Source organism: Canis lupus, chromosome 14, assembly GCF_011100685.1.
Source record: "Canis lupus familiaris isolate Mischka breed German Shepherd chromosome 14, alternate assembly UU_Cfam_GSD_1.0, whole genome shotgun sequence".
Classification (NCBI taxonomy): Eukaryota; Metazoa; Chordata; class Mammalia; order Carnivora; family Canidae; genus Canis; species Canis lupus.
The window spans coordinates 31,095,239-31,116,466 of NC_049235.1; the positions used below are offsets into that span (position 1 = coordinate 31,095,239).

The 21,228-nt window shown below is 40.2% G+C and overlaps 1 protein-coding gene across 14 annotated transcripts in view; it reads right to left on the minus strand.

Moving 5' to 3' along the window:
- SOSTDC1 (sclerostin domain containing 1) overlaps nucleotides 1–21,228 on the minus strand; it is a 56,706-nt gene that overhangs the window by 25,133 nt on the left and 10,345 nt on the right. For 5 of the 14 annotated variants that reach the window (XR_005369495.1, XR_005369496.1, XR_005369494.1 and 2 more), the window contains exons 3-5: nucleotides 2,608–4,851; nucleotides 2,393–2,492; nucleotides 1,909–2,019 (exon numbers count right to left, since the gene is read on the minus strand). The exons of 1 other annotated variant lie outside the window; for it this stretch is intronic. Coding sequence is in view for 6 of the 13 variants with exons in the window: in XM_038557001.1 (XP_038412929.1) it covers nucleotides 1,727–1,761 (35 nt within the window). In the remaining 7 variants the exon portion in view is untranslated. Of the gene's footprint in view, nucleotides 1–1,726; nucleotides 1,825–1,908; nucleotides 2,020–2,392; nucleotides 2,493–2,607; nucleotides 4,852–21,228 lie in introns of those variants that run through there. 8 more of the 14 variants (XM_038556999.1, XM_038556998.1, XM_038557000.1 and 5 more) reach the window with 5 other exon arrangements.

Genomic DNA, 21,228 nt, shown 5'->3' on the forward strand with positions numbered 1-21,228 from the left:
AATATTAGTAAAGAAATAGAAGCCAGTTTATCTACAGTATTTCAATTATGAAAAAAAGGATTGTGTATTTCTGACTTAACATTTTGTTAGAGCATGCAGATTGTAAGGTCTTTACAATAGTGAAATAAAACAGAAAGGAAGATGAATATTCCAAGAATTTTATAGCCAAGAAATTCTTCACATAGTTTATTTGAATAATGCATCACATAGAGCGAAATGTTACACACTAAAATTAATGTGCCTTAAAAGTTAAAGAACAAAATCCACTTGAAAGAATAATATGAGACTAAAATAGAACGAAAAATGAGTTTGAAAATGAATTTCAAGAACTCAGGACAGTTATCATGATGATGACTTTATACATTCAAGCCCAGTTATTAGAGGGGAAGCATTTTTTTATATGAGTTCAGCTCATCAGCATATATTGTGGGTATATATTTGTGATAGATCACAAGAGAAAATCCATGGGAATTGACTTTGTGGGATAACAAAGATAGTGTAAGCTCCTGCCAATTTTTCCAATAGTTCTGGATCATAAGCAACACACTCTGTCAGATGACAGAGGCTCTTTGTACCTAACAGAACAATGATGAATTCATACACACGTTTCTTCTGCTTTGTCTCATGCAGCCTGATGGGAGTTTCTTTAAGCAGATGCATTTCCTAACACTAGCATTTACTTTCTTGGAAAAGAACATTCAGACAGTAAAGCATATGCCTTTCTGGGTTAAAAATAAAATCTTACAAGGAATACTCCAACCAGATTATGCTACATGTAATAATTTGCACAATATGCACGGCTGCCCCAATTCCTTCCCGCCCATCTGCATATTGCATTTATTGGCCCAGTAAGCACAGCATTCCATAGACCCATGATGTGTAGAAGTCCGGCAAGGTTCAAAGCAAGGACAAAGTAAATGTGTTCACATCTACTACAGAGTGATAGGTGTGAGACTGGGAAGTGCTGACAGCCCTGAGAGGCCACACTTTCCCCATTTGAATGAGATCTTGCTTCCAAAGCAGAAAAAAAGGTAATGTCATTCCAAGAAACACAAACAACCAAGGAACCTTCTCATAGCTTTTCTCACTCATGTTATTCCTCTGCTGTCACCAACTCTGACATTGAAAAGGCTGATACAGAAGAAAAGGGACAATAGGGCATCCCCTGTCTCCTTTCCTTATCAGTTCTTCTTGCTCATCAGTATGTCACAGGTAGAGAGCTTTGGTAGGATGCTCACATATCAAGAAGTGAAATGAAAGTTGAGTTAATTTGGGGCAGTGTTTTTACTCCTCTGGTAAGAACAAAATACATAAGCATGAACAGGTTATAATATAGGGATTGTATTTTCGGTCATTCTGCATATAAGGTAAATGCTCATGTATCCGTATTTAAGACTGACAAGGTACAATATGAAGATGAATAAAATTCATACTAAAAATTTTTTAAATTTAGCTTTTCTTTGCTCAGAACAAGATGAAATAGCAAATAAAAAGCACTATGACGGGTTGTCAGAGAGCTGGAAAAAAAAGGGAGAGAGCTCTTTGTTTTAGTGTCTATAATGGAAATTTTCCGACTTTGTGAACAAGTGGCCTCATATTTGCACTGTGCTCTACAATTTATGTAACTCCTGTGTGAGCCCTCGTATATGTGGTGTCCCTTGGCAGCTCTACAGTATGACTCAGACATTGTCTTTTTTATGTCACTTCCAAGTCTGATTCTCTGTACCTCCAAAATGTTTGAGCCGCCTGGTCTCCTTTCATCAATTCTTCTTCTGTTTAATCTAGCCAAAGTGGGTTCAGTTTTTTTGCAGCTAAGCACATCGACTGGTAAAAATAAAAACAATAGCAAAATGCAGATTCTTACTTTATGGCCAGCACATATTCACATAATAAGATAAGCACTATTACCTATATTATAGAGATGAGAACACCCAGGGTTAAAAATCAAATACGTTGTCTGAGTTTCACGAGCTAATCCATCCAGGCCAGGATTTCAACCCAAGTCGTCAGATTCCAGCCCTGTGTGGAGCCACAGTTATATTACCATTTGTCCTTTTAAACATTGTTGATCCCCATGGCAAGAATTTGACTAAGTCTTAAATAGGCACTGTGCCACCTAAACAAATAGCCATTGTTAGAAGCCAAGACAGTAAATGTTTGAATCAAGTCTTATTGCCGCACTCATAATTCAAAGAGACGATCCAATAAACTGTCTTTTCTGAGAACCACGTTGGTGGTGATTAAGAGTGTTCAATGGCTTTTATGTCTTTGGGATTCACTGTCTCTGGATTTTATTTCCCTTGATTTTACAAGATTTTTACCAGCATGTGATAACTGATTGGGAAAGACAGACAATGTGAGGCTTTGGAGGGCTTTAAATATAACTACCCACCTCTTCTCCTGTTAATCAGAGGTGTTCAAATAGCTTTCTCAGCAATTGTTTTAATGCTGCCAGTGCTATTGTGGTTCTTACTGAAGTTCATGCAGACATCCTGGCAAGACACAAAATTACATAATCACAACCGATTCTTGGAAGGTCCTGCACAAATAAATGAAGGACAAAAAAGGATGTGATTGTTGGAATTTGGAAGCTCACACAATATCTACCTGTAGGGAGTTTACCATTCTGCCGTGAGTCCCTCAGTTCGTGAAAATTAAATCACTCTTAGGACACATGTCATTTCAGTCTTTAGATGTTTCTCATTTTTGCTGATACAAGGGAGCACAGGCATGGTGCTTTTTAAAAAGGTATGCAACTTACTGTAAAAAAAAAAAAAACATGTAATGTGGGCTAAACTGTGCAAGTTAAAACACTACAAACCACAAAGGTGAGGATCATAGGACAAATATTTCTTTACCAGCTATGGGTGGGATGGTGTCTTTATGATTTATTCTAAAATAACAAAACAATCTGAAACAATGAAGTGCTTCTCTGGGCCTCATGAATATATATGAATTCAGTTCATGACAGAACAAGTCATTGGCTGTCTCTGCCAAACAGCCTAAAGGGGATGATTGATTGTTTTATGCACAACCTCGTGCGGTCTAAAGGTACTGGAAAATTGTGATGAAATGCAAAACAGTGCCAAAAGTGAACGTAACTCTTCAAAAGTATCACAATATTTATACTGATGACCAGAAGTACTTGAGAGCTCATGATCACAAACTTCCCAGACGCACTACAGATACCCATACAAACGCATTCCATCACTTCTTTAAACAAAACTGGTCTTGCCTTTAAAATGCATATACTAGGGCAGCCTGGGTGGCTCAGCGGTTTAGCGCCGCCTTCAGCCCAGGGCTTGATCCTGGAGACCCGGGATCGAGTCCCGTGTCAGGCTCCCTGCTTGGAGCCTGCTTCTCCCTCTCTCTCTCTCTCTCTCTCTCTCTCTGTTTCTCATGAATAAATAAATAAAATCTTTAAAAATAAATAAATAAAATGCATATACTAGAAAATAGATTTGCTTATAGTTTTAGTTGCTTACTTTTTACATACTGGTGGGTTAATGTTTTCATAAGAATATTTTTTGACCGTAAGTTAATATGTGGTTTATTTACAGTCGAAAAAGGAAAATGTCCCTTCCTGAAATGTAAATTGCCTAATTTTTTATTTACTAGAATCTAAAATTACATCCTCATATAATTAGGTAACCATCTATTTCGGCAAACTTATTTTTCAAATTTATGGGTGTTTGAAATCATTGGGGAGAAGAGATTGCATATACTCGCCTTTATCCATAATTGCATTGTCTTAATTTAGATTCTTCCAAATGTGGATCCTAAGACAAGGACTTAGATTTATTTGAAGGGCAATCACAGGAAGCAGAAGAAACAGGAAGAGAGAGAAGACGAGAAGAGGCCAGTACAGGCTTGTGTTCCTGAGACTGCTGATACAGAACATAGAGACTAGATATTGCAGGGACCTCAGAAACAGACAGAAGGCTCCCTTCTCTGTTAGAAGGACATGTGCTGAGTGTTGATCCCCTAGCTGCAATTCTCCATTAGTTGAGGGGTAGTGCTCAGACATTAAAACCTTTTCAAGCCTAGGCTGCTGAGGTGGAGGATGAGAAAGCTCCTGTGGCTTCAAAAAAACCTCCACGACAGAAAAGTGGAGACCTTCTTGGCTAAGGGTGCCAATAAAATACAAGATGCCCAGTTAAATTAGGACTTCAGGTAAATAGTAAATACTTTTTCATTATATGTATTACCTGAGACATATTTACACTAAAAATTATTCATTTTTTTCTGAAATTCAAATTTACCCAGGCAAACCTCTCCTTCTTCTTCATTTTTAAAATCTGGCAACTCTTCTCCCAGACCATGCTTGCTTGAGTCCAGGTGCTATCTCCCGGACCATGCTTGAGGGATGCTATCGTCACAAGGTTGAGCTTGCCCAGAACTGTCCACCCTTGCCACAATTAAAATCAGAGATGGGCCGAGGGCAAGATGAAGCAGGGCACCAAAGCAGCTGCTACATGAGTATTCTTTATTTTAGATGATAAGTAAATCTACCTCACTTACCAGACAAAGCACCACATATCCCATCCTTATGTATCTTCATATCTTAGATCAATACTTCCATTGCTAATAGAGCTCCTCTTAACCACCTCGTAAATAATCTTTGATTTGTTCCTAGGCACAGCATCAGTTTTGGTTAGCCAAAATTATACCACCTGGTTACTTATCTTTTGAATCCTCCTCAGGTCCTTTGAGACTTGCTCATAACATCTGCTTGTCATGCAGTCATCCCAGATGCTCCATGTGCTACCATGTGAGCTAGTCCATGGCTCCCAAGAAGTAGATGCCAAGACAGAACTAAACATGCAACAGATATATGTGAGGCAGCAACACCTGTGAGGTGAATATGGAGAGGGGGAGGGAAATGCTAGTTAGTCCCAAATGCTTGTCCCACCTAAAATGAATGAGACAGGTGAAGAAAAATGATGGGAAGGAGAGGCTTGGGCTTTGGTGTAGCTGTAGGAAATTTCGGCAGGGTTTCACAAAGTCATCCTACAGAGGGGTCTTGCACCCTGCAGGATGGAGCTGTACAGGATGGACCCTGTCAACTCAGTCACTGACCAGGAACGGCTCCTGAGAAATATGACCTCCATGCAGACAGGGTTGGACGGAGGAGCACCAAGCTGGTGCCCTGGCCCAGTGGGGCTCCTGAGACTGCAAGCACATAAGGCTCTCTTCCACAGATGGGGTGACACATTAGCTTTCACCAGAAAGGGTATAAAACACACTTGCCAAAATATATTCATTAACTGACTACCCTGTGTAGAGATAATTTTGAAAAACACTTAAGGCTCATACTTAGGAAAATGAAGTAACTGTCCTTTCTGCTTTGTAGAGATATTTTGGGATAGAGAAATTATATAATTTTTTTTTTTTAAATCACAGCTACTCAGACATCGGCTTATTTCATCAGCTCAGAGTTGTCTTGCAGTAAACTGAAAAATCATAATAATAATGGTTATTGGGAGGATTATATGAAGATAATTGAGGTAGAGCTCTTAGCATAGTGCTGCCATGCAATAAAAGTTCAATTAAACACGCCGTTAAAGAATGATCATTAAAAGCCAGTGTGGCATGGAAAAGCTGTGAACCAATCCAGGTAAGATCACCATGCTCTCTACATTATCTCTAGCTCCTCTTCCCTGAGAGAGAACAAAACATCTCTCTTCCCATTGCCAAAGAAACTGGGAAGATATATGAGGTGAGGTGACAGATATGTTAACTATCTCATTGTGATAATTCATAATATATGCATATATAAAATCATCATGCTGTACACCTCCATCTTACACAGTATTATTCATCAATTACATGTCAATAAAGCTAGGAAAATATTCTTTAAAAGGGAAACTGAGAGGAATGGGTCACCAGAATTGATTGTTCTACTCCTTTTAAGTAATAGATGCTGCAGTTGTGGATTTATGGCTCTAAATCCACCAACTCTACTTGCCGTGTCATCAATTGCTGCCCAACACATCTCCTCTAAAACTTAATGGTTTAAAACAATAATGAGCATTTATTACATCTCAAGTTTCCATTGGTCAAGAATTCAGGGCTCTTGTGGACAGTTCTCACTCAGAGTCTTTCATTCAGTGGTAGTCAGCTGTCATCTGGTCCTGCCCGCTTTGAAGGCTAGGCTGGGACTGGAGGATGCATTTTCAAGATGGCTCAGTCATTACACTGGCAAGTTAGGCCGGGTGGTTGGCTGGGGGCCTCAGGTTCTCTGCACAGGGTTGTTGACGGTTCCTCATGGTACAGCTCTAGCTTCCTCCAGAGCAAGTGATTTAAGAGATGAAGGGAAAGCTGCACATGACTTAACATGGCTTAGCCTTGGAAGGCACACAACCTCATTTCCACCATATCATATCCTACTGCTCACACACATCTAACACACAAGGGTATGAATTTCAGGAGACAAGGGTCACCGAGGGCCATCGTAGGGCTAACGTGTCCATTAAAATCTCCTGCAGAATATTTGTGTCCAGAAGAAATGATATTTTAATGAGTGCTCATTGTACTAAAGAATACACAGATAACATCTTGCACCAGAGTTAAATTAAGACTCGGTTTTCTGGGGATCCCTGGGTGGCGCAGCGGTTTGGCGCCTGCCTTTGGCCCAGGGCGCGATCCTGGAGACCCGGGATCGAATCCCACATCAGGCTCCCGGTGCATGGAGCCTGCTTCTCCCTCTGCCTATGTCTCTGTGCCCCTCTCTCTCTCTCTCTGTGACTATCATAAATAAATAAAAATTTAAAAAAAAAAAAAAAAAAAGACTCGGTTTTCTACTTGTATACACAGGCAAATGCAATCTTATTATTATGTTCTACCCTTTTAGGAGGGTCTAAAGCAAGGATGTAAGTGGGTAGCTCACAAGCAGAATTCACCGGAAAGTCACAGAATGTGCATGTAATGACTATGCAATTAAGTGCCTTCAAAGGAGCACTGGTTCTCCACTCTGCCACCACTCCCTACAATCTTAAATCCTTTAAGTTAGATATTATCCGCCTGACCCCTAAAGGCATTGATAGCAATCCCTGCCTTAAAAGATGGAAATTACACACGTAGAGAAAGCTGAGAGGGTGGGGCGGCAGGGGGGGGGGAGCAGGGAGACAAGGGGACAGAGGGAGAAAGTTCCTGAAGGAAGCTCACTCGGCTATCTTCCTTCCACGCAGGGAAATTATAAGAACAAATAAAATCTTAGCAGTATCATGAAAGATTTAACATAGGCAAGAGAGCAGTATTCTTGAGAGTGAAGCCTGTTAAATACTAAGGAAATGGAAAACTCCTTCTCAGGAGGTCTTTAGAAATAAGAAAGATTTTAATCTGTCTGGAAGAATTTAGGTGTGGTTTTTCTTAGGGGTAAATGGGTTGGTTTATATAACTCACCAAGTTTCTTCTATGCTTCTTTTTGACCCCTTTCTCTGACATTTTAAAAAGTAATCCCCCCCCCCCCTTTGCTTGCCCTCCCCACACACAGAGGCCCCTTAGGTGCAGAGTACGTCATGACTACCATGAAGCTCAATGATTGTCTCTTCTGGGAAATGGGAGACCACCCAGGCAAGCAATGATAGGCTACTGCCTAAAATCTATGTATTTTGCTTGCTGTAAATTGCCTGTCATCTTATTCTTCCATTTGTAAAACAATTGTCAGAGTCTGGCAATTAGTATTATTAACAAAATGTTTCTATTATTTTATAACTTTTTTCCCCCAAAAAAATATTTCCTATGCAAAAATATTCTGATTTTAGTGTACCCAATAATATATGCATGTTTTTTAAAGCTCAACACTTCTAAGTAAAGAAAAAAAGAGCTGTAATTTATGCCTTATCCAAGCCTCATCATTTTCAATGTGTGTGTTCTCATGTGAAGAAATCCAATGCTTCCAACATATCCTTTGAATGTTATGTTTTCTTTTCTAAACAAACAATGTGATGATCAATTTCAACCTTATGCCCAGGCTTCTATACAAGTATGTTTCCCATTAAACTTCATCATAACTTTTCAAAATGTGTTTCTCAAACAAATCAAGATTCTTTTATCCCTACATAGCTAAATAGTCTTGATTTAATTTGAGAAAAATTTCACATATCAGAGGTCAACAGACATTGTAGATGTCTGAGTGCCACTGTTAAAAATTTCCATGTAGTAATGCGAAGATACACTACACATCTCCTTTTATACTCAAAATCTAAAAACTCTTTAATTCCTTTTCTCTTACAACTTTCAATATGTTCACTCAATGAGGCTTTTCCTTCCAGCTCTACTGAGGCATAATTGATAAATACGATTGTAAGATATTAAAAGTGCATATCATAACGAGGTGACATATATTTTTAAATGGATTCTCCTCAAGTTAATAAATACAGCCATCACCTCACACATTTGCAGTGGTGGAAGGGCAAAGAGCATCTAAGTTCTACTCTTTTAGGAAATTTCAATTATACAATAGAGCATTATCAACTATAGTTACCATATTATACATTAGATCTTCAGACTTTATTCATCTAATAGCTGAAAGTTTGTACCCTTTTATCAACCTCTCCTTACTTTCCTTACCTCCCAGCCCCTAGTAACTACTTTTCTACTCTTTGTTATGAAATTCTGCATAAAAACAATTCCATGAAGCATTTTTCTTTCTCTGTCTGGCTTATTTCCTCAAGGTCCATCCATTGTTGGTCTACATCTAACTAAAAAGCTTCTACATAGCAAAGGAAACCACCAACAAAAATGAAAAGATATCTTACAAAATGGGAGAAAATGTTTGCAACTCATATATCTGATATGGGACCAATACATACATTGTTTCCAACAATAATATTGTTGCAAACAGCAGGATGTCCTTCTTCCTTGTGGCTGGATAATATTCCAATATATATATACAATATATACATCTTGTTTGTCCATTTATCTGTTGACAGACCCTCAGGTTGTTTATATATATTGGCTATTATGAATAATGCTGCAATGAACATGGGAGTGTAGGTATCCCACTGAAATCTTGTTTCATTTCCTTTAGATATATACTCAGAAGTGGGATTGCTGGATCGTGCATTAGCTCTATTTTTAATTTGAGGAACTTCCGTACTATTTTCATAGTGGTTGCACCAATTTACATTCCTATCAACAGTGTACAAGAGTTGTCTTTTTTCCATATCCTCACCAACATGAGACCTCTTATCTTTTTGATGATAGCTATTCTAACACATGTGAGGTGAAATTTCACTGTGGTTTCAAAATTGGCATTTCCCTCATGGTTATGTGCTGTTGAGCACCTTTCAATGTACCTATTGGCCATCTGTATGTCTTCTTTGGAAACGTGTCTATTCAGTTCCTCTGCTCATCTTTAAATTGGATTGTTTGGCTTTTAGCAAAAAAGCAAGTTGAATTGTGTGAGTTTTTAAAATTTTTTCATATGGGCCCCATATCAGATATGTGAGTTGCAATCATTTTCTCCCATTTTGTAAGATACCTTTTCATTTTGTTGGTGGTTTCCTTTGCTATGTAGAAGCTTTTTAGTTAGATGTAGACCACTTATTTAATTCAGAGTATTAACTTAATATCCAAGTTTTTAATTTTTTTTAAATTATGAAACTTCAAACTTAAGCAAGGCTGAAATAATTTTATGGTGAATACCCATATGTCCATTACCTTTTATCATAACTTTATCATTAGTCTTTTACCAAACCCAGGCCCATTTTATAAATATAAAACAACTATCAATACCTACTTATCACAGTCCAACACGCAGGTCACCTTAACCATTTCTGCTATGTCATCTGCACTAGACAAGAAAATTTGGAAAAGCTTAATATTCTGTTATTTGAACTGTAATGACAGTAGACTAAAATATAACAGTGACAAAAGTGGACTGAAACTTACGACAATCCATGAATTCATACTAAAACTTAACCAACTCTAGAGTCAGCTCCTGCAATGACTGCCAGATTTCAAGTGGTACTACAAAGCTATGATCATCAAGACAGTATGGCACTGGCACAAAAACAGACACATAGATCAATTTAACAGAATAGAGAATGCAGAAATGGGCCCTCAACTCTATGGTCAACTAATATTTGACAAAGCAAGAAAGACTATCCACTGGAAAAAGGACAGTCTCTTCAATAAATGCTGCTGGGAAAACTGGACAGCCACATGCAGAAGAATGAAACTGGACCATTCTCTTGGACCATACACAAAGATAAACTCAAAATGGAGGAAAGATCTAAACATGAGACAAGAATCCATCAAAATCCTAGAGGAGAACACAGGCCACGCCCTTTTTGAACTTGGCCACAGTAACTTCTTACAAGATACATCTATGAAGGCAAGGGAAACAAGCAAAACTGGATTATTGGGACTTAATCAGGATAAAAAGCTTTTGCACAGCAAAAGAAACAGTCAACAAAACTAAAAGACAACCTACAGAATGGGAGAAGATATTTGCAAATGACATATCAGATAAAGGGCTAGTTTCCAAGATCTATAAAGAACTTATGAAACTCAACAGCAAAGAAACAAACAATCCAATCATGAAATGGGCATGAACAGAAATTTCACCAAAGAAGACATATTCATGGCCAACAAGCACATGAGAAAATGCTCTGCATCACTTGCCATCAGGGAAATACAAATCAAAACCACAATGAGATATCACTTCACACCAGTGAGAATGGTGAAAGTTAACAAGACAGGAAACAACAAATGTTGGAGAGGATGTGGAGAAAGGGGAACCCTCCTGCACTGTTGGGTGGGAATGTGAACTGGTGCAGCCACTCTGGAAAACTGTGTGGAGGTTCCTCAAAGAGGTAAAAATAGACCTGCCCTACGACCCAGCAATTGCACTGCTGGGGATTTACCCCAAAGATACAGATGCAGGGAAACGCCAGGACACCTGCACCCCGATGTTTATAGCAGCAATGTCCACAATAGCCAAACTGTGGAAGGAGCCTCAGTGTCCATCGAAAGATGAATGGATCGGGATCCCTGGGTGGCGCAGCGGTTTGGCGCCTGCCTTTGGCCCAGGGCGCAATCCTGGAGACCCGGGATCGAATCCCACGTCGGGCTCCCGGTGCATGGAGCCTGCTTCTCCCTCTGCCTATGTCTCTGCCTCTCTCTCTTTCTCTCTCTCTCTGTGTGACTGTCATAAAAAAAAAAAAAGAAAGATGAATGGATCAAGAAGATGTGGTCTATGTATACAATGGAATATTAGCCATTAGAAACGACAAATACACACCATTTGCTTCGACGTGGATGGAACAGGAGGGTATTATGCTGAGTGAAATAAGTCAATTGGAGAAGGACAAGCATTATATGTTCTCATTCATTTGGGGAATATAAAAAATAGTGAAAGGGAATAAAGGGGAAAGGAGAGAAATGAGTGGGAAATATCAGAGAGAGAGACAGAACATGAGAGACTCCTAACTCTGGGAAATGAACAAGGAGTAGTGGAAGGGGAGGTGGGCAGAGGGATGGGGTGACTGGGTGATGGGCACTGAGGGGGGCACTTGACGGGATGGGCACTGGGTGTTATGCTATATGTTGGCAAATCAAACTCCAATAAAAAAGATACAAAAATAAAAAAAATTAAAAATAAAAAAACTTTAACAAAAATTCATCCTTGGAGGTTTCTACTATTCCAATCCACCATTCCAAAAGTGAACTGATAAATTGAAAAACACAGAGCACTTACTCTGTTGTGTCAGGCCAAACTATTTCTGGGTAACAAATCATTGACAAGAGAAAGTTATTTATAGAGAATTGCAGCTAACAAATACTGAGAGACTACAAGAAAAGCCACCATTTTGCAACCCCTGATGGAAAAAAGAAATTAGGCACTATCACAGGTGCTAAACCTTTAGGGAAAAGGTGGTTGAGTGTTACCATGGGATCATCTGGCTCCAACCCCTGAATCTGCAGATCTCTCCCTAGGATCACCAAAAACAGATCAGAAGACATTGTGGGTCCCCTGAATAATGTAACAAGACATACAAAATGCCACCTATAAAGTATTTGTCTCTACCCCCTACCAAAGAAAGCACCAGAGTTTTAGTCAATCCTCTGAAAACCTGGTTTTCAGTTTATAGGAAAAAATAGCTGGCAAAAGTACAAAATAAATAGTGTCATTTAGTAAGCAAACAAGTACAGAAGACATTATACAGAACCAATGAGTTGGCTTATTCAACATCTACATGATATTAAAGTGGGCAGGGTGGTAGGTGAAAGTAGCTGGAAGAGATCTAAAAAACACATCAGCCAAATTCTAATTGTGGACCTCGCTTGGATTCTGATTGAAGCAAAACAAACATAAAAGGACATTTCTGAGATACTTGAGGAAATTTGAACATGAAACGAATATTAGGTGATATTAAGCAAGAATCTTTATTTAGTTGCTTTAATCACATTTGCCCCTATTTTTAAATTTTTAAAAGTCCTTACTTATGTCTTACAATGATGTACTAAAGGTAAACAATATATTTGAAAATACTCTTTAAAAATATGGAGAGATAGATAGAACAAGATTAGCAAGATATTCTCTCTACACATATGTTTGAAATGTTTTGTCAGAAAAAGTTGAGACGGGCACCAGGGTGGTGCAGTCAGTTAAGAGGCTGACTCTGGGTTTCGTCTCAGGTCATGATTTCAGGGTTCTGGGATGGAGCCTCACATCAGCTCCATGCTCAGCACCTAGTCTGCTTCAGGATTCTCTCCCTCTCCTGCTCCCTCCTGCTTGCTCCTGCTCTCTTCCTCTCTAAAATAAATAAGCCTTTTAAAAAAATAATAAAAATAAAAGTTAAGAAAGTATGGGGGAAAAATGCCATCAGTAGTGATGATAAAGGAAGGCCATGAGGGAGAAAGACTAGAACCAGGGTTCATTGGTTTAAAAATATATATTATACTTACAAAATTAGCACACAGGAATATGCTGAAAAATTCTCTTAAGGGCATATTGTGTATGTGAGATGTAGGTCCTTTAATATTCCATCAAGAATTTAATGATGTATTTTATAACAAATGTGAACCAAGTGAGGAATTTTACTCTAACTAGTAACAAAATTGACCCTATTTTGAGAAAAATAAGATTCCCTTAAAATTTTTTTGCAGTTAGCCAATATAAAGTCATTGGAGCATAACTTTTTTTTTTTTTTAAAAAGCAAGACTCTTTATTTAAAAATATACAATAATCTAAAAAAAATAAAAAATAAAAATAAATACAATAATCTTACAATAGTGAACAGTTTTTGTTTTTAAGATTTTATTTATTTATTCATGAGAGACACAGAGAGAGAGGCAGAGAATAGGCAGAGGGAGAAGCAGGCTTCCCACAGGAAGCCCAATGCAGGACTCGAGCCTAGGACCCGGGGATCAAAACCTGAGCCAAAAGCAGATGTTCAACCACTGAGCCACCCAGGTGTCCCTAGTGAAAAGTTTTTAAATGATTCCTCACCTTCATGGATTCTGAGATGTTCTGTATTCTCTCCCTCTCACCCCACCTTCCCCTGATCACCAAATTCAGAATCTTCATTTAATGGCAGAGGTGGGGAGATAGCAGACACACAGCAGAGAAGGAAGAGGTCTCAGGGCATCAAAGAATGAGACACAAAGGAAGAATACATGTGGGGGCTACCACTAATGTCCTCCACCTGAAACCTCACCATTTTTCTCCCTACAAGATACAGAGACAAAGCATCAAGGGAATCAGGCCCAGACAGATTTCTGGCAGAGTCTGCCTGTAGGTAGAACACACAGAACAAGGAAATAATTTACTAGATCCAAAGGAAGAAGATCAAGGAGAGGAAATAACGACACTCTCAAGTGGGGATTGCAGGCTTCAGGCTCAGGGAGCATGCAGCCACTCCATCAATCAGCTTCCTTAGGTGAGCAAGAGCTTTCCCTAAACATGAAGGGCTCAAGTGACTCATTTCTTGGGAATGCCATCAAAGCTTCACTGGGTAAGTCACTGCAAGGAGTCCTGGAGAGATGTGGCTACAGCTCCAGGCTTCTCAGGGGATCTGTGGAAACAGTAGAGAAATGGGGTCACATTGTTTAGGCAAAGCCTTCTGACAGAAGCAAGAATGTGAGATTAGAGAACGACTCCAGTGGTAAGAAACGATGGTACCGATGAACGGGAAAAAAATAAATGGAAATTAAGGTAAGAGCTGCCCAATGTGCTGATCTGGTGGGTAGAGTCTCCGTGGCAGGCAGGGGTCCTAAAAAAAAAACTCAGAAGGCTAGAAAAAGATGAAAAGAGAGAAAATGTTAGGGAATTAAAGGGATGTTAGGGAGAAGACAGGAAAAGCATGTAAGCATGGAAATGTAGGTTGAACCAGCCTACAGAGTATCAACACACATCTTTAAAGTATCAAACACTTGCCCCCCTAACATACTCATCCCCCCTAGTAGAATTATATTGAAGTACAATATCTAGGTGGACTCAGCTTACTTTCTCCCTAAGATGTGTCATTTTTGTGAGACAGTCGACTGATTGAGGTTTTCTTCTCATAAATGAACAATATTATTTGCCTATAGCCCAATTGTATTATCAAGGAGAATAAATACAGAAGCAATTTTGCTACAAGGCTGTTTTTATTACTTATTAAGGATTGGTTTCTTTCTTTTTTTAAAAGATTTTATTTATTTATTCATGAGACATACAGAGAGGCAGAGACACAGGCAGAGGGAGAAGCAGGCTCTATGCAGGGAGCCTGATGTGGGACTCCATCCCAGGACTCCAGGATCACTAAGGACTTTGGATCCTAAGCCAAAGGCAGACGCTCAACTGCTGAGCCACCCAGGTGTCCCTAAGGATTGGTTTCTATTTCAAAATATGCCGCATGCCATCTGCTAATTCCTCCTTGCCCAGGCTCACCATGCTCTTTGAAGCTGGCTGCCCTAATGATAGAACCGGCTCTCTCTAGCCTAGTTGGACCATTGGATGTGAAAACACTGGGTGGTAAATGTTTAGACCTCGCCCACCTCTCTGCTCACCTTCTCCTCAGGTCCTGTCAGATGGGCAGAGGCAACCATGGAAACCACAGACGTGCCAGGTACAGTGAAGGCTGCTTGGATTCCATCCTTCCCTCTCAACTTTGCTCAACACCCTTACTCCATTCCAGTGTCTTCCTGATTTCTCATACTTTAGGCTTTGCCTCTCTCTCATTGGACTTTGCAGTATGATTTTATTCACCTAGTTTTGACTTTTAAATATTTGCTAGTAGCGTTTCAGGCTCTGGCTGCAGCAGAAGAGAAGAGGAGAAGCCAGCACAAATGACAAAATCTTGGCAGTCTTCAAGTGTGTCTATGCCCAACTTTGATGCATGTCAGGAACAACACTTACAGGTCAGTCTTTGTTGGAAGGCCCGACAAGATTTTACCTCCTAGGCCTTGTTTGCCTCTCTGTCCTTCTCCTGCTATTTCCCGAGGTCACTTGCCTTCATCTGACCCAGCACTAATGTCTAAAAGAGGGATTCTCAACTTCAACTGCACATGGGAGTCAACTGGGGGAAAAGGGGAAGGCTTTAACAAGTACTGATGACAAAGTCCTGGCCTCTGTGATTCCATTGCAATTGGTCAGGATGCTGCCTGGGCTCTGGGATCTCTTTGATCTCTAATATTATCACACAACCAGTACTGAAAAATACTGCCCTCAAAACATATCCCAGAGTTCTAGTTGCCGGAGTAGGTCCTCCATTCATTTAAATTGGGGAGGAAAGCAGATTAGACATAGATAACTAAAGTATCATTTACTAATAAAGTAATAATGCTGAAAATGATAGTCGGCCTAAGTGTATCAACATGCATTGGAACAGTGTAGCATTACCTTAGCCCACTCAAATAAATTAATACACCATCTAGATTGAATGACCTATTTCGGCTGCAAAAAAAAAAACAATGCTCATGTTGCACTTGCACAGTATAGAGCATGGAAAGACTGAAACCAGAAATGTGTGGTATTCACAATAGAAGGTCAAAGCCAGATCCAATTCAACAGTGTTATAGGATGTATGAGGAGAAGGTGTCAGGTATTAAATAGGGAAGGAACCAGAGCTGTGAGCATGAAATGTGGGAAGAGTGACCAGGAACAGGAAAATGGAAAAAACAAGAGACAGTTACTAGATGATTCCAATTAATTCTAGTGGAAGGAATATTGTACAAAGCCTGATCCATGTCTGCCTGTTTGTGCTGTACAAGTATAATTCCACACCTGACTGCATCCAGGCCCTAATATAAAATGATTCACTTCATTTTCCTTTAAACATGTGGGCATCGGCTGAGCTATCCTGCAGTAACAAACAATGTCTCCACAAATAAAATCTCAGAGGATCAGTATGGCAAAATGTCTCAGCCATACTCTTGTCCAATGGGAGTAGGTAAGGAGAAGTGGTCTCTTTGTATAATAGTCATTCAGGATCCCAGACTAATGAAGCAGCCACCATCTCAAATGTTGCCCACCCTCATGTCAACAAAAGAAGGTCCTGGACAATCTTATACTGGCATTTAAATGTTCCCACCCAGAAGTAACCCACATTATTCCTATTTACAACTCATCAGCAATAATTAGTCATCTGGCCCCATTCAATCAGAAGAGATCAAAGAAGTGCAATTTAACCATGTGCTGAGAAGTGGGGAGGGCCAGAAATACGACACACAGCTCAAATGGTACTACACCTTTATTGAAAAGGAGTCAACTTCTTCCTCTTTTCCATGGACACATCTATGAACAAAGATACATCATGTTGTATAGCTGAGTTGTATTCACTAAAATGTCATCTTAATGAGGGCAAAAATTTTTGGTTTTATTTTTTATTGAAGTCCCTAGGGCTTAAAATAGTGCTTGTAATATAGGAGAGTTTAAGCAGATACTTTTGGGTAAATAAAATCCTTGTGAGAAGTAAGAATAGACAGAAGACAACAAATAGTAATGTTTATTTAACAGAATCACTATGACTAACTTGCTATTTATTATTTCAAAAATCGCCATGTAAGAAACTTCCAGAGTCAAGTGATTCACCGAAGATGGAATAATGGTATCACCATTTCCTCACATTGCTCCAGAAGGCTTACCCCATTTAAGATCAAATACAAATTCTGTCATGTACTATGCTCAATATCACATTTTTTTAAATTTTTATTTATTTATGATAGTCACACAGAGAGAGAGAGGCAGAGACACAGGCAGAGGGAGAAGCAGGCTCCATGCCGGGAGCCCGACGTGGGATTCGATCCCGGGTCTCCAGGATCACGCCCTGGGCCAAAGGCAGGCGCCAAACCGCTGCGCCACCCAGGGATCCCAATATCACATTTTTAACCACAAATAGCCGAGTCAGCCTTAAAATTTTAAAAAGGTGGGAGGAGAAGCAAAGAAAATGATCTTACCCTCTGAGAAATCAATTTCAAACCAAGTAAGATTTCATGCTTCTGCACCTGGATAGGAAATCTTAATAATTTATATGGAGGAGCACCTGGGTGGCTCAGTCGGTTAAGCATCTGCCTTCGGCTCAGGTCATGATCTCCGGGTCATGGGACTGAGCCCCACATCTTCAGGCTCCCTGCTCAGTGGGGAGTCTGCTGCTCCCTCTGCCCCAGCCCCCACTCATGATCTCGTGTACTCTTGCTGTCTGAAATAAATAGAATCTTCTAAAAAATAATTAATATTGATCTGTATTTTCCATAAATTAATCTATAAATTTAACACAATCCTAATTGGACTTTTTTCTCCATAAAATTATTTCCATTTTAATTTCATCAACTTCCTAACTTCCATAGGTCATCTAATTTTGCTAAACATGCAGATTGATTTCGAAAAATCCTCAAAACCCCTGAAACTGAGAACAAATTTGCTAACAAATGAAACCGTATGAGGATAACCACCTTGCCATCTTGGAAGAAGACTTGGAACTCTATTGTCTCCCATGCTGGGGCCACCTTCAGAGTGTAGCAATGGAGACTTCAAGTATGGGGACCTCCCCCCTTTACCAGCACCAGGACTCTCCCAACTACCCTATGGACATTGAGATTCAGTTAGAGGAAGCCACTTAGAGGGGTCAGGCTGAGTCTTCCCTCCTGATCCTGGGCTCAGGATCTGGGCTGCAGGGGACAGGATCTGCCACTGTGCAGTTTAACTCCAGCAGAGAGACCCAATGTTACTTATATGTTGACAAGTAACACTATGATAACTGGTATGAAAACAGAAGAAGCTACTATGACAGAGAAGCTCTAAGTCTCCTGCCCCACCCATTGACCTAGAATTCTAGAAGTTGGCCCTTACTGGCAAAAAGAAAATATGATCTCTCCAATGTAATGGCACAAAGTTCAAAGTCAACAGACTGGAAAATTAACCCTGGCCACTCAGCTCCCCAGGCCAAGAACTGAGTCTCCATGCTGTGTGCAGCCCCCCACAACAGCCGCCTTCCCAGAATATGATGGAGATTCCTGAACTTCTCCTGAAGCCAAGCCAGAATATTCTAAGTAGACCATTCATGAGTGAGGGCTGGTCAATCCCCAACAGAAGCTCCAAAAGGGACACCTGAGTCTCATGGATCCATTTGAGCTTTTCCACCTAGTGAAGGACCCTCCAAGGACTTAAGCTCTGTGCAGCATTTACCTGAAATGGGCTTGTAGGCACAGGGTTCCTGTTAACCCTGAAAAGATGAGGGACCCAGGTGAGCACACCTGGCCTACATATGCCTGACATCACCCTGGAGCTGGTCGGGGCACCTGATCTCCCCACATGAAACTGAGATAAGAGTCTTAGCTTCCAGCCTGTGGGATTCACCACTGATCCTCTGAATATTCAGACCTCCTGAGAAGTCCGCTTCCTCAGCTGACCTGTTTCAACTTTCCTTTCTGTGCCTTGTTGGTATACCTCCAACCCCTATCATTCCTCCTTTCATATTCCAAATTCTGATCTCCTCACCAGACTGACCCTGTGGACAATCTGGCTGGAACCTTTCTACCCTGCTTCGGGCATTTACAGGTTTATACAAATACTTGCTTTATAATCTGTAGATGGTCCTCAGTTTTTACAGCAAACATTGTGTGATAAACTAAACATCTTCCCCGTCAATAAATGTGACTCGATTGCATCATTCTTTAACAGCTGTTTCATTTCCAGAGAATGGATGATTCATTAATGCTTTTACTTCCAGCTTTCTCCTATTAAAGCTAATACCGCAGTACTTTCCCCACAGATCAGCACACTCTATAGAGAAGAAGGGCAAAGGAGCCAGGCTGCTTGGGGTGGGTCCTGCTTGTTCCGCTTACCCATTGTGTGACCCTGGACCGGGTACTTCACCCTCTGTGCCTCAGGCTTCTCATCTGTAAGATGAGCCTGTTATGGAAATCTTGCAGGTAAGAAAGCAACCTAAAAGGCCTGTTGTCACTCAAAGTCGCCTTCTTGGAATGCAGTTATGCTGGGGACTGACCAGAAGTACCATGACATGAACGCTTCAAAATAACTATTTTATTTTAAATTCATTTTTGGGAAAAACAGGGCCACGTTCTTATTCTTATATTCCCAATTGACAAGGATCATTACACAGTTTTAAAAGTTAAAATGACATTCGAAATTGCTATTCTCTTTCTGTGACTTGAGATCCTTCTGATGGGTTGAGGAAATAACGCTTTCTTAATTTTTGAAAACCACATTTATTAGCTGCATGTACTATAGCAACAGTATGCATGTACTATCACAGCTTTCTATTCTGACACATCCTTTGTTTTTTTTCTGTGAGTGGAAAATCTCATTTTTTTTTTTTACTTTGTACATAGCTATTTGCCATTCTTTAAATAGATAGCTATTTATTATTCTTTAAATAGACTGCTATAAAATTGCATTGAGCAAAGTTTAACTCTTTCTAGAATAGAATACTGCTGAGCAAGCAGTCAGTCTCAGTGGTATGAAGGAGGTCACAGGTGTCAGAGCCCAAGTGGGGAAAGAAGGTGTCTATGCATACACTGGGCCCATACATGGAGGTCAGAGCCTCAGCACATTGCCAGAGCAGCCTCAAGGGTTAGGCGAGGGTAAAAGAGAAGACAAGTGGGTGCAGTGTCAGAGTTCAAGCCACATGAGGATCATGTCCTGTGGAAGAAGAGCAGCCCAGTGTGTGGTGTAGAAGCTCTAGCAGGAGAGGGAGGGCATGTATGTGGGAGATGTTCACACCAAGAGTTCACACCAGGCAGATGGGTGTGAACTACCCACTTCCAAGCTAAGTGAGGGATGAGTCCACCTGGCAGGGCAACCTGATAACACATCAGAATGGATCTTGATTATCCACCCAATCCTAGCGATACCACTCCTTTTGCTGATGACTGATTTTAGGTGGACAGGTGGGATCCCTGGGTGGCGCAGCGGTTTAGCGCCTGCCTTTGGCCCAGGCCGTGATCCTGGAGACCCGGGATCGAATCCCACGTCGGGCTCCCTGGTGCATGGAGCCTGCTTCTCCCTCTGCCTATGTCTCTGCCTCTCTCTCTGTGTGACTATCATAAATTTAAAAAAAATTTAAAAAAATAAAATAAAATAGGTGGACAGGTGACTCCATTCTGGCCTAGGATACATGGGCGAGAAGCATTCAGGGAAATGTTGCCCCTCTCATGAGGTGAATATAAAGTAAACCATCTTCTTCCTCTCCATAGTGGCATATCAGAATGTAAAACCCAGAACTGCTACTACTATCTTGTGAGGGGAAAGGCTAACTGAAAACCTGAAAAGAAAGCCAACTTAGAGGAATGTAAGATTTAAATCTAGCAGAGATCTGGAGCTCTGGCCCTGACTTTATAGAACCTTGAACTGACCTCCCTTTGGACTTCTTGTTAATAAATGCAAGATATTTCCTTGCTATCTAAGCATGTAAAACTTCCCTGATATTATAATGAAAAACATCGTAACTGATGACATTCCCTTTATCCAAAATTAGCACCTGTCCCTGACAATAAGTCTGCTAGTGATTCTGTACAGGATGAATCAGAGGGACTTATACTCAAAGTTATTAGAAGCAACAATCAAGATCATTTATAGATAAACAGTATAGGATCCAGGGTATAGAAGCTGCCATAGGAAAAAGCTATAGCCAGACTTTGTGATTTTCCAATGGGTCTCTCCTAGGTAGTTAGATGAGAGCCTCATCGTCATTTCACCAGTTAAATAAATTTTCTTAAATTATCTTAATACAAAGTGTAAACTTGTTATGTTACCATAGTTATACAGTTTAGGTT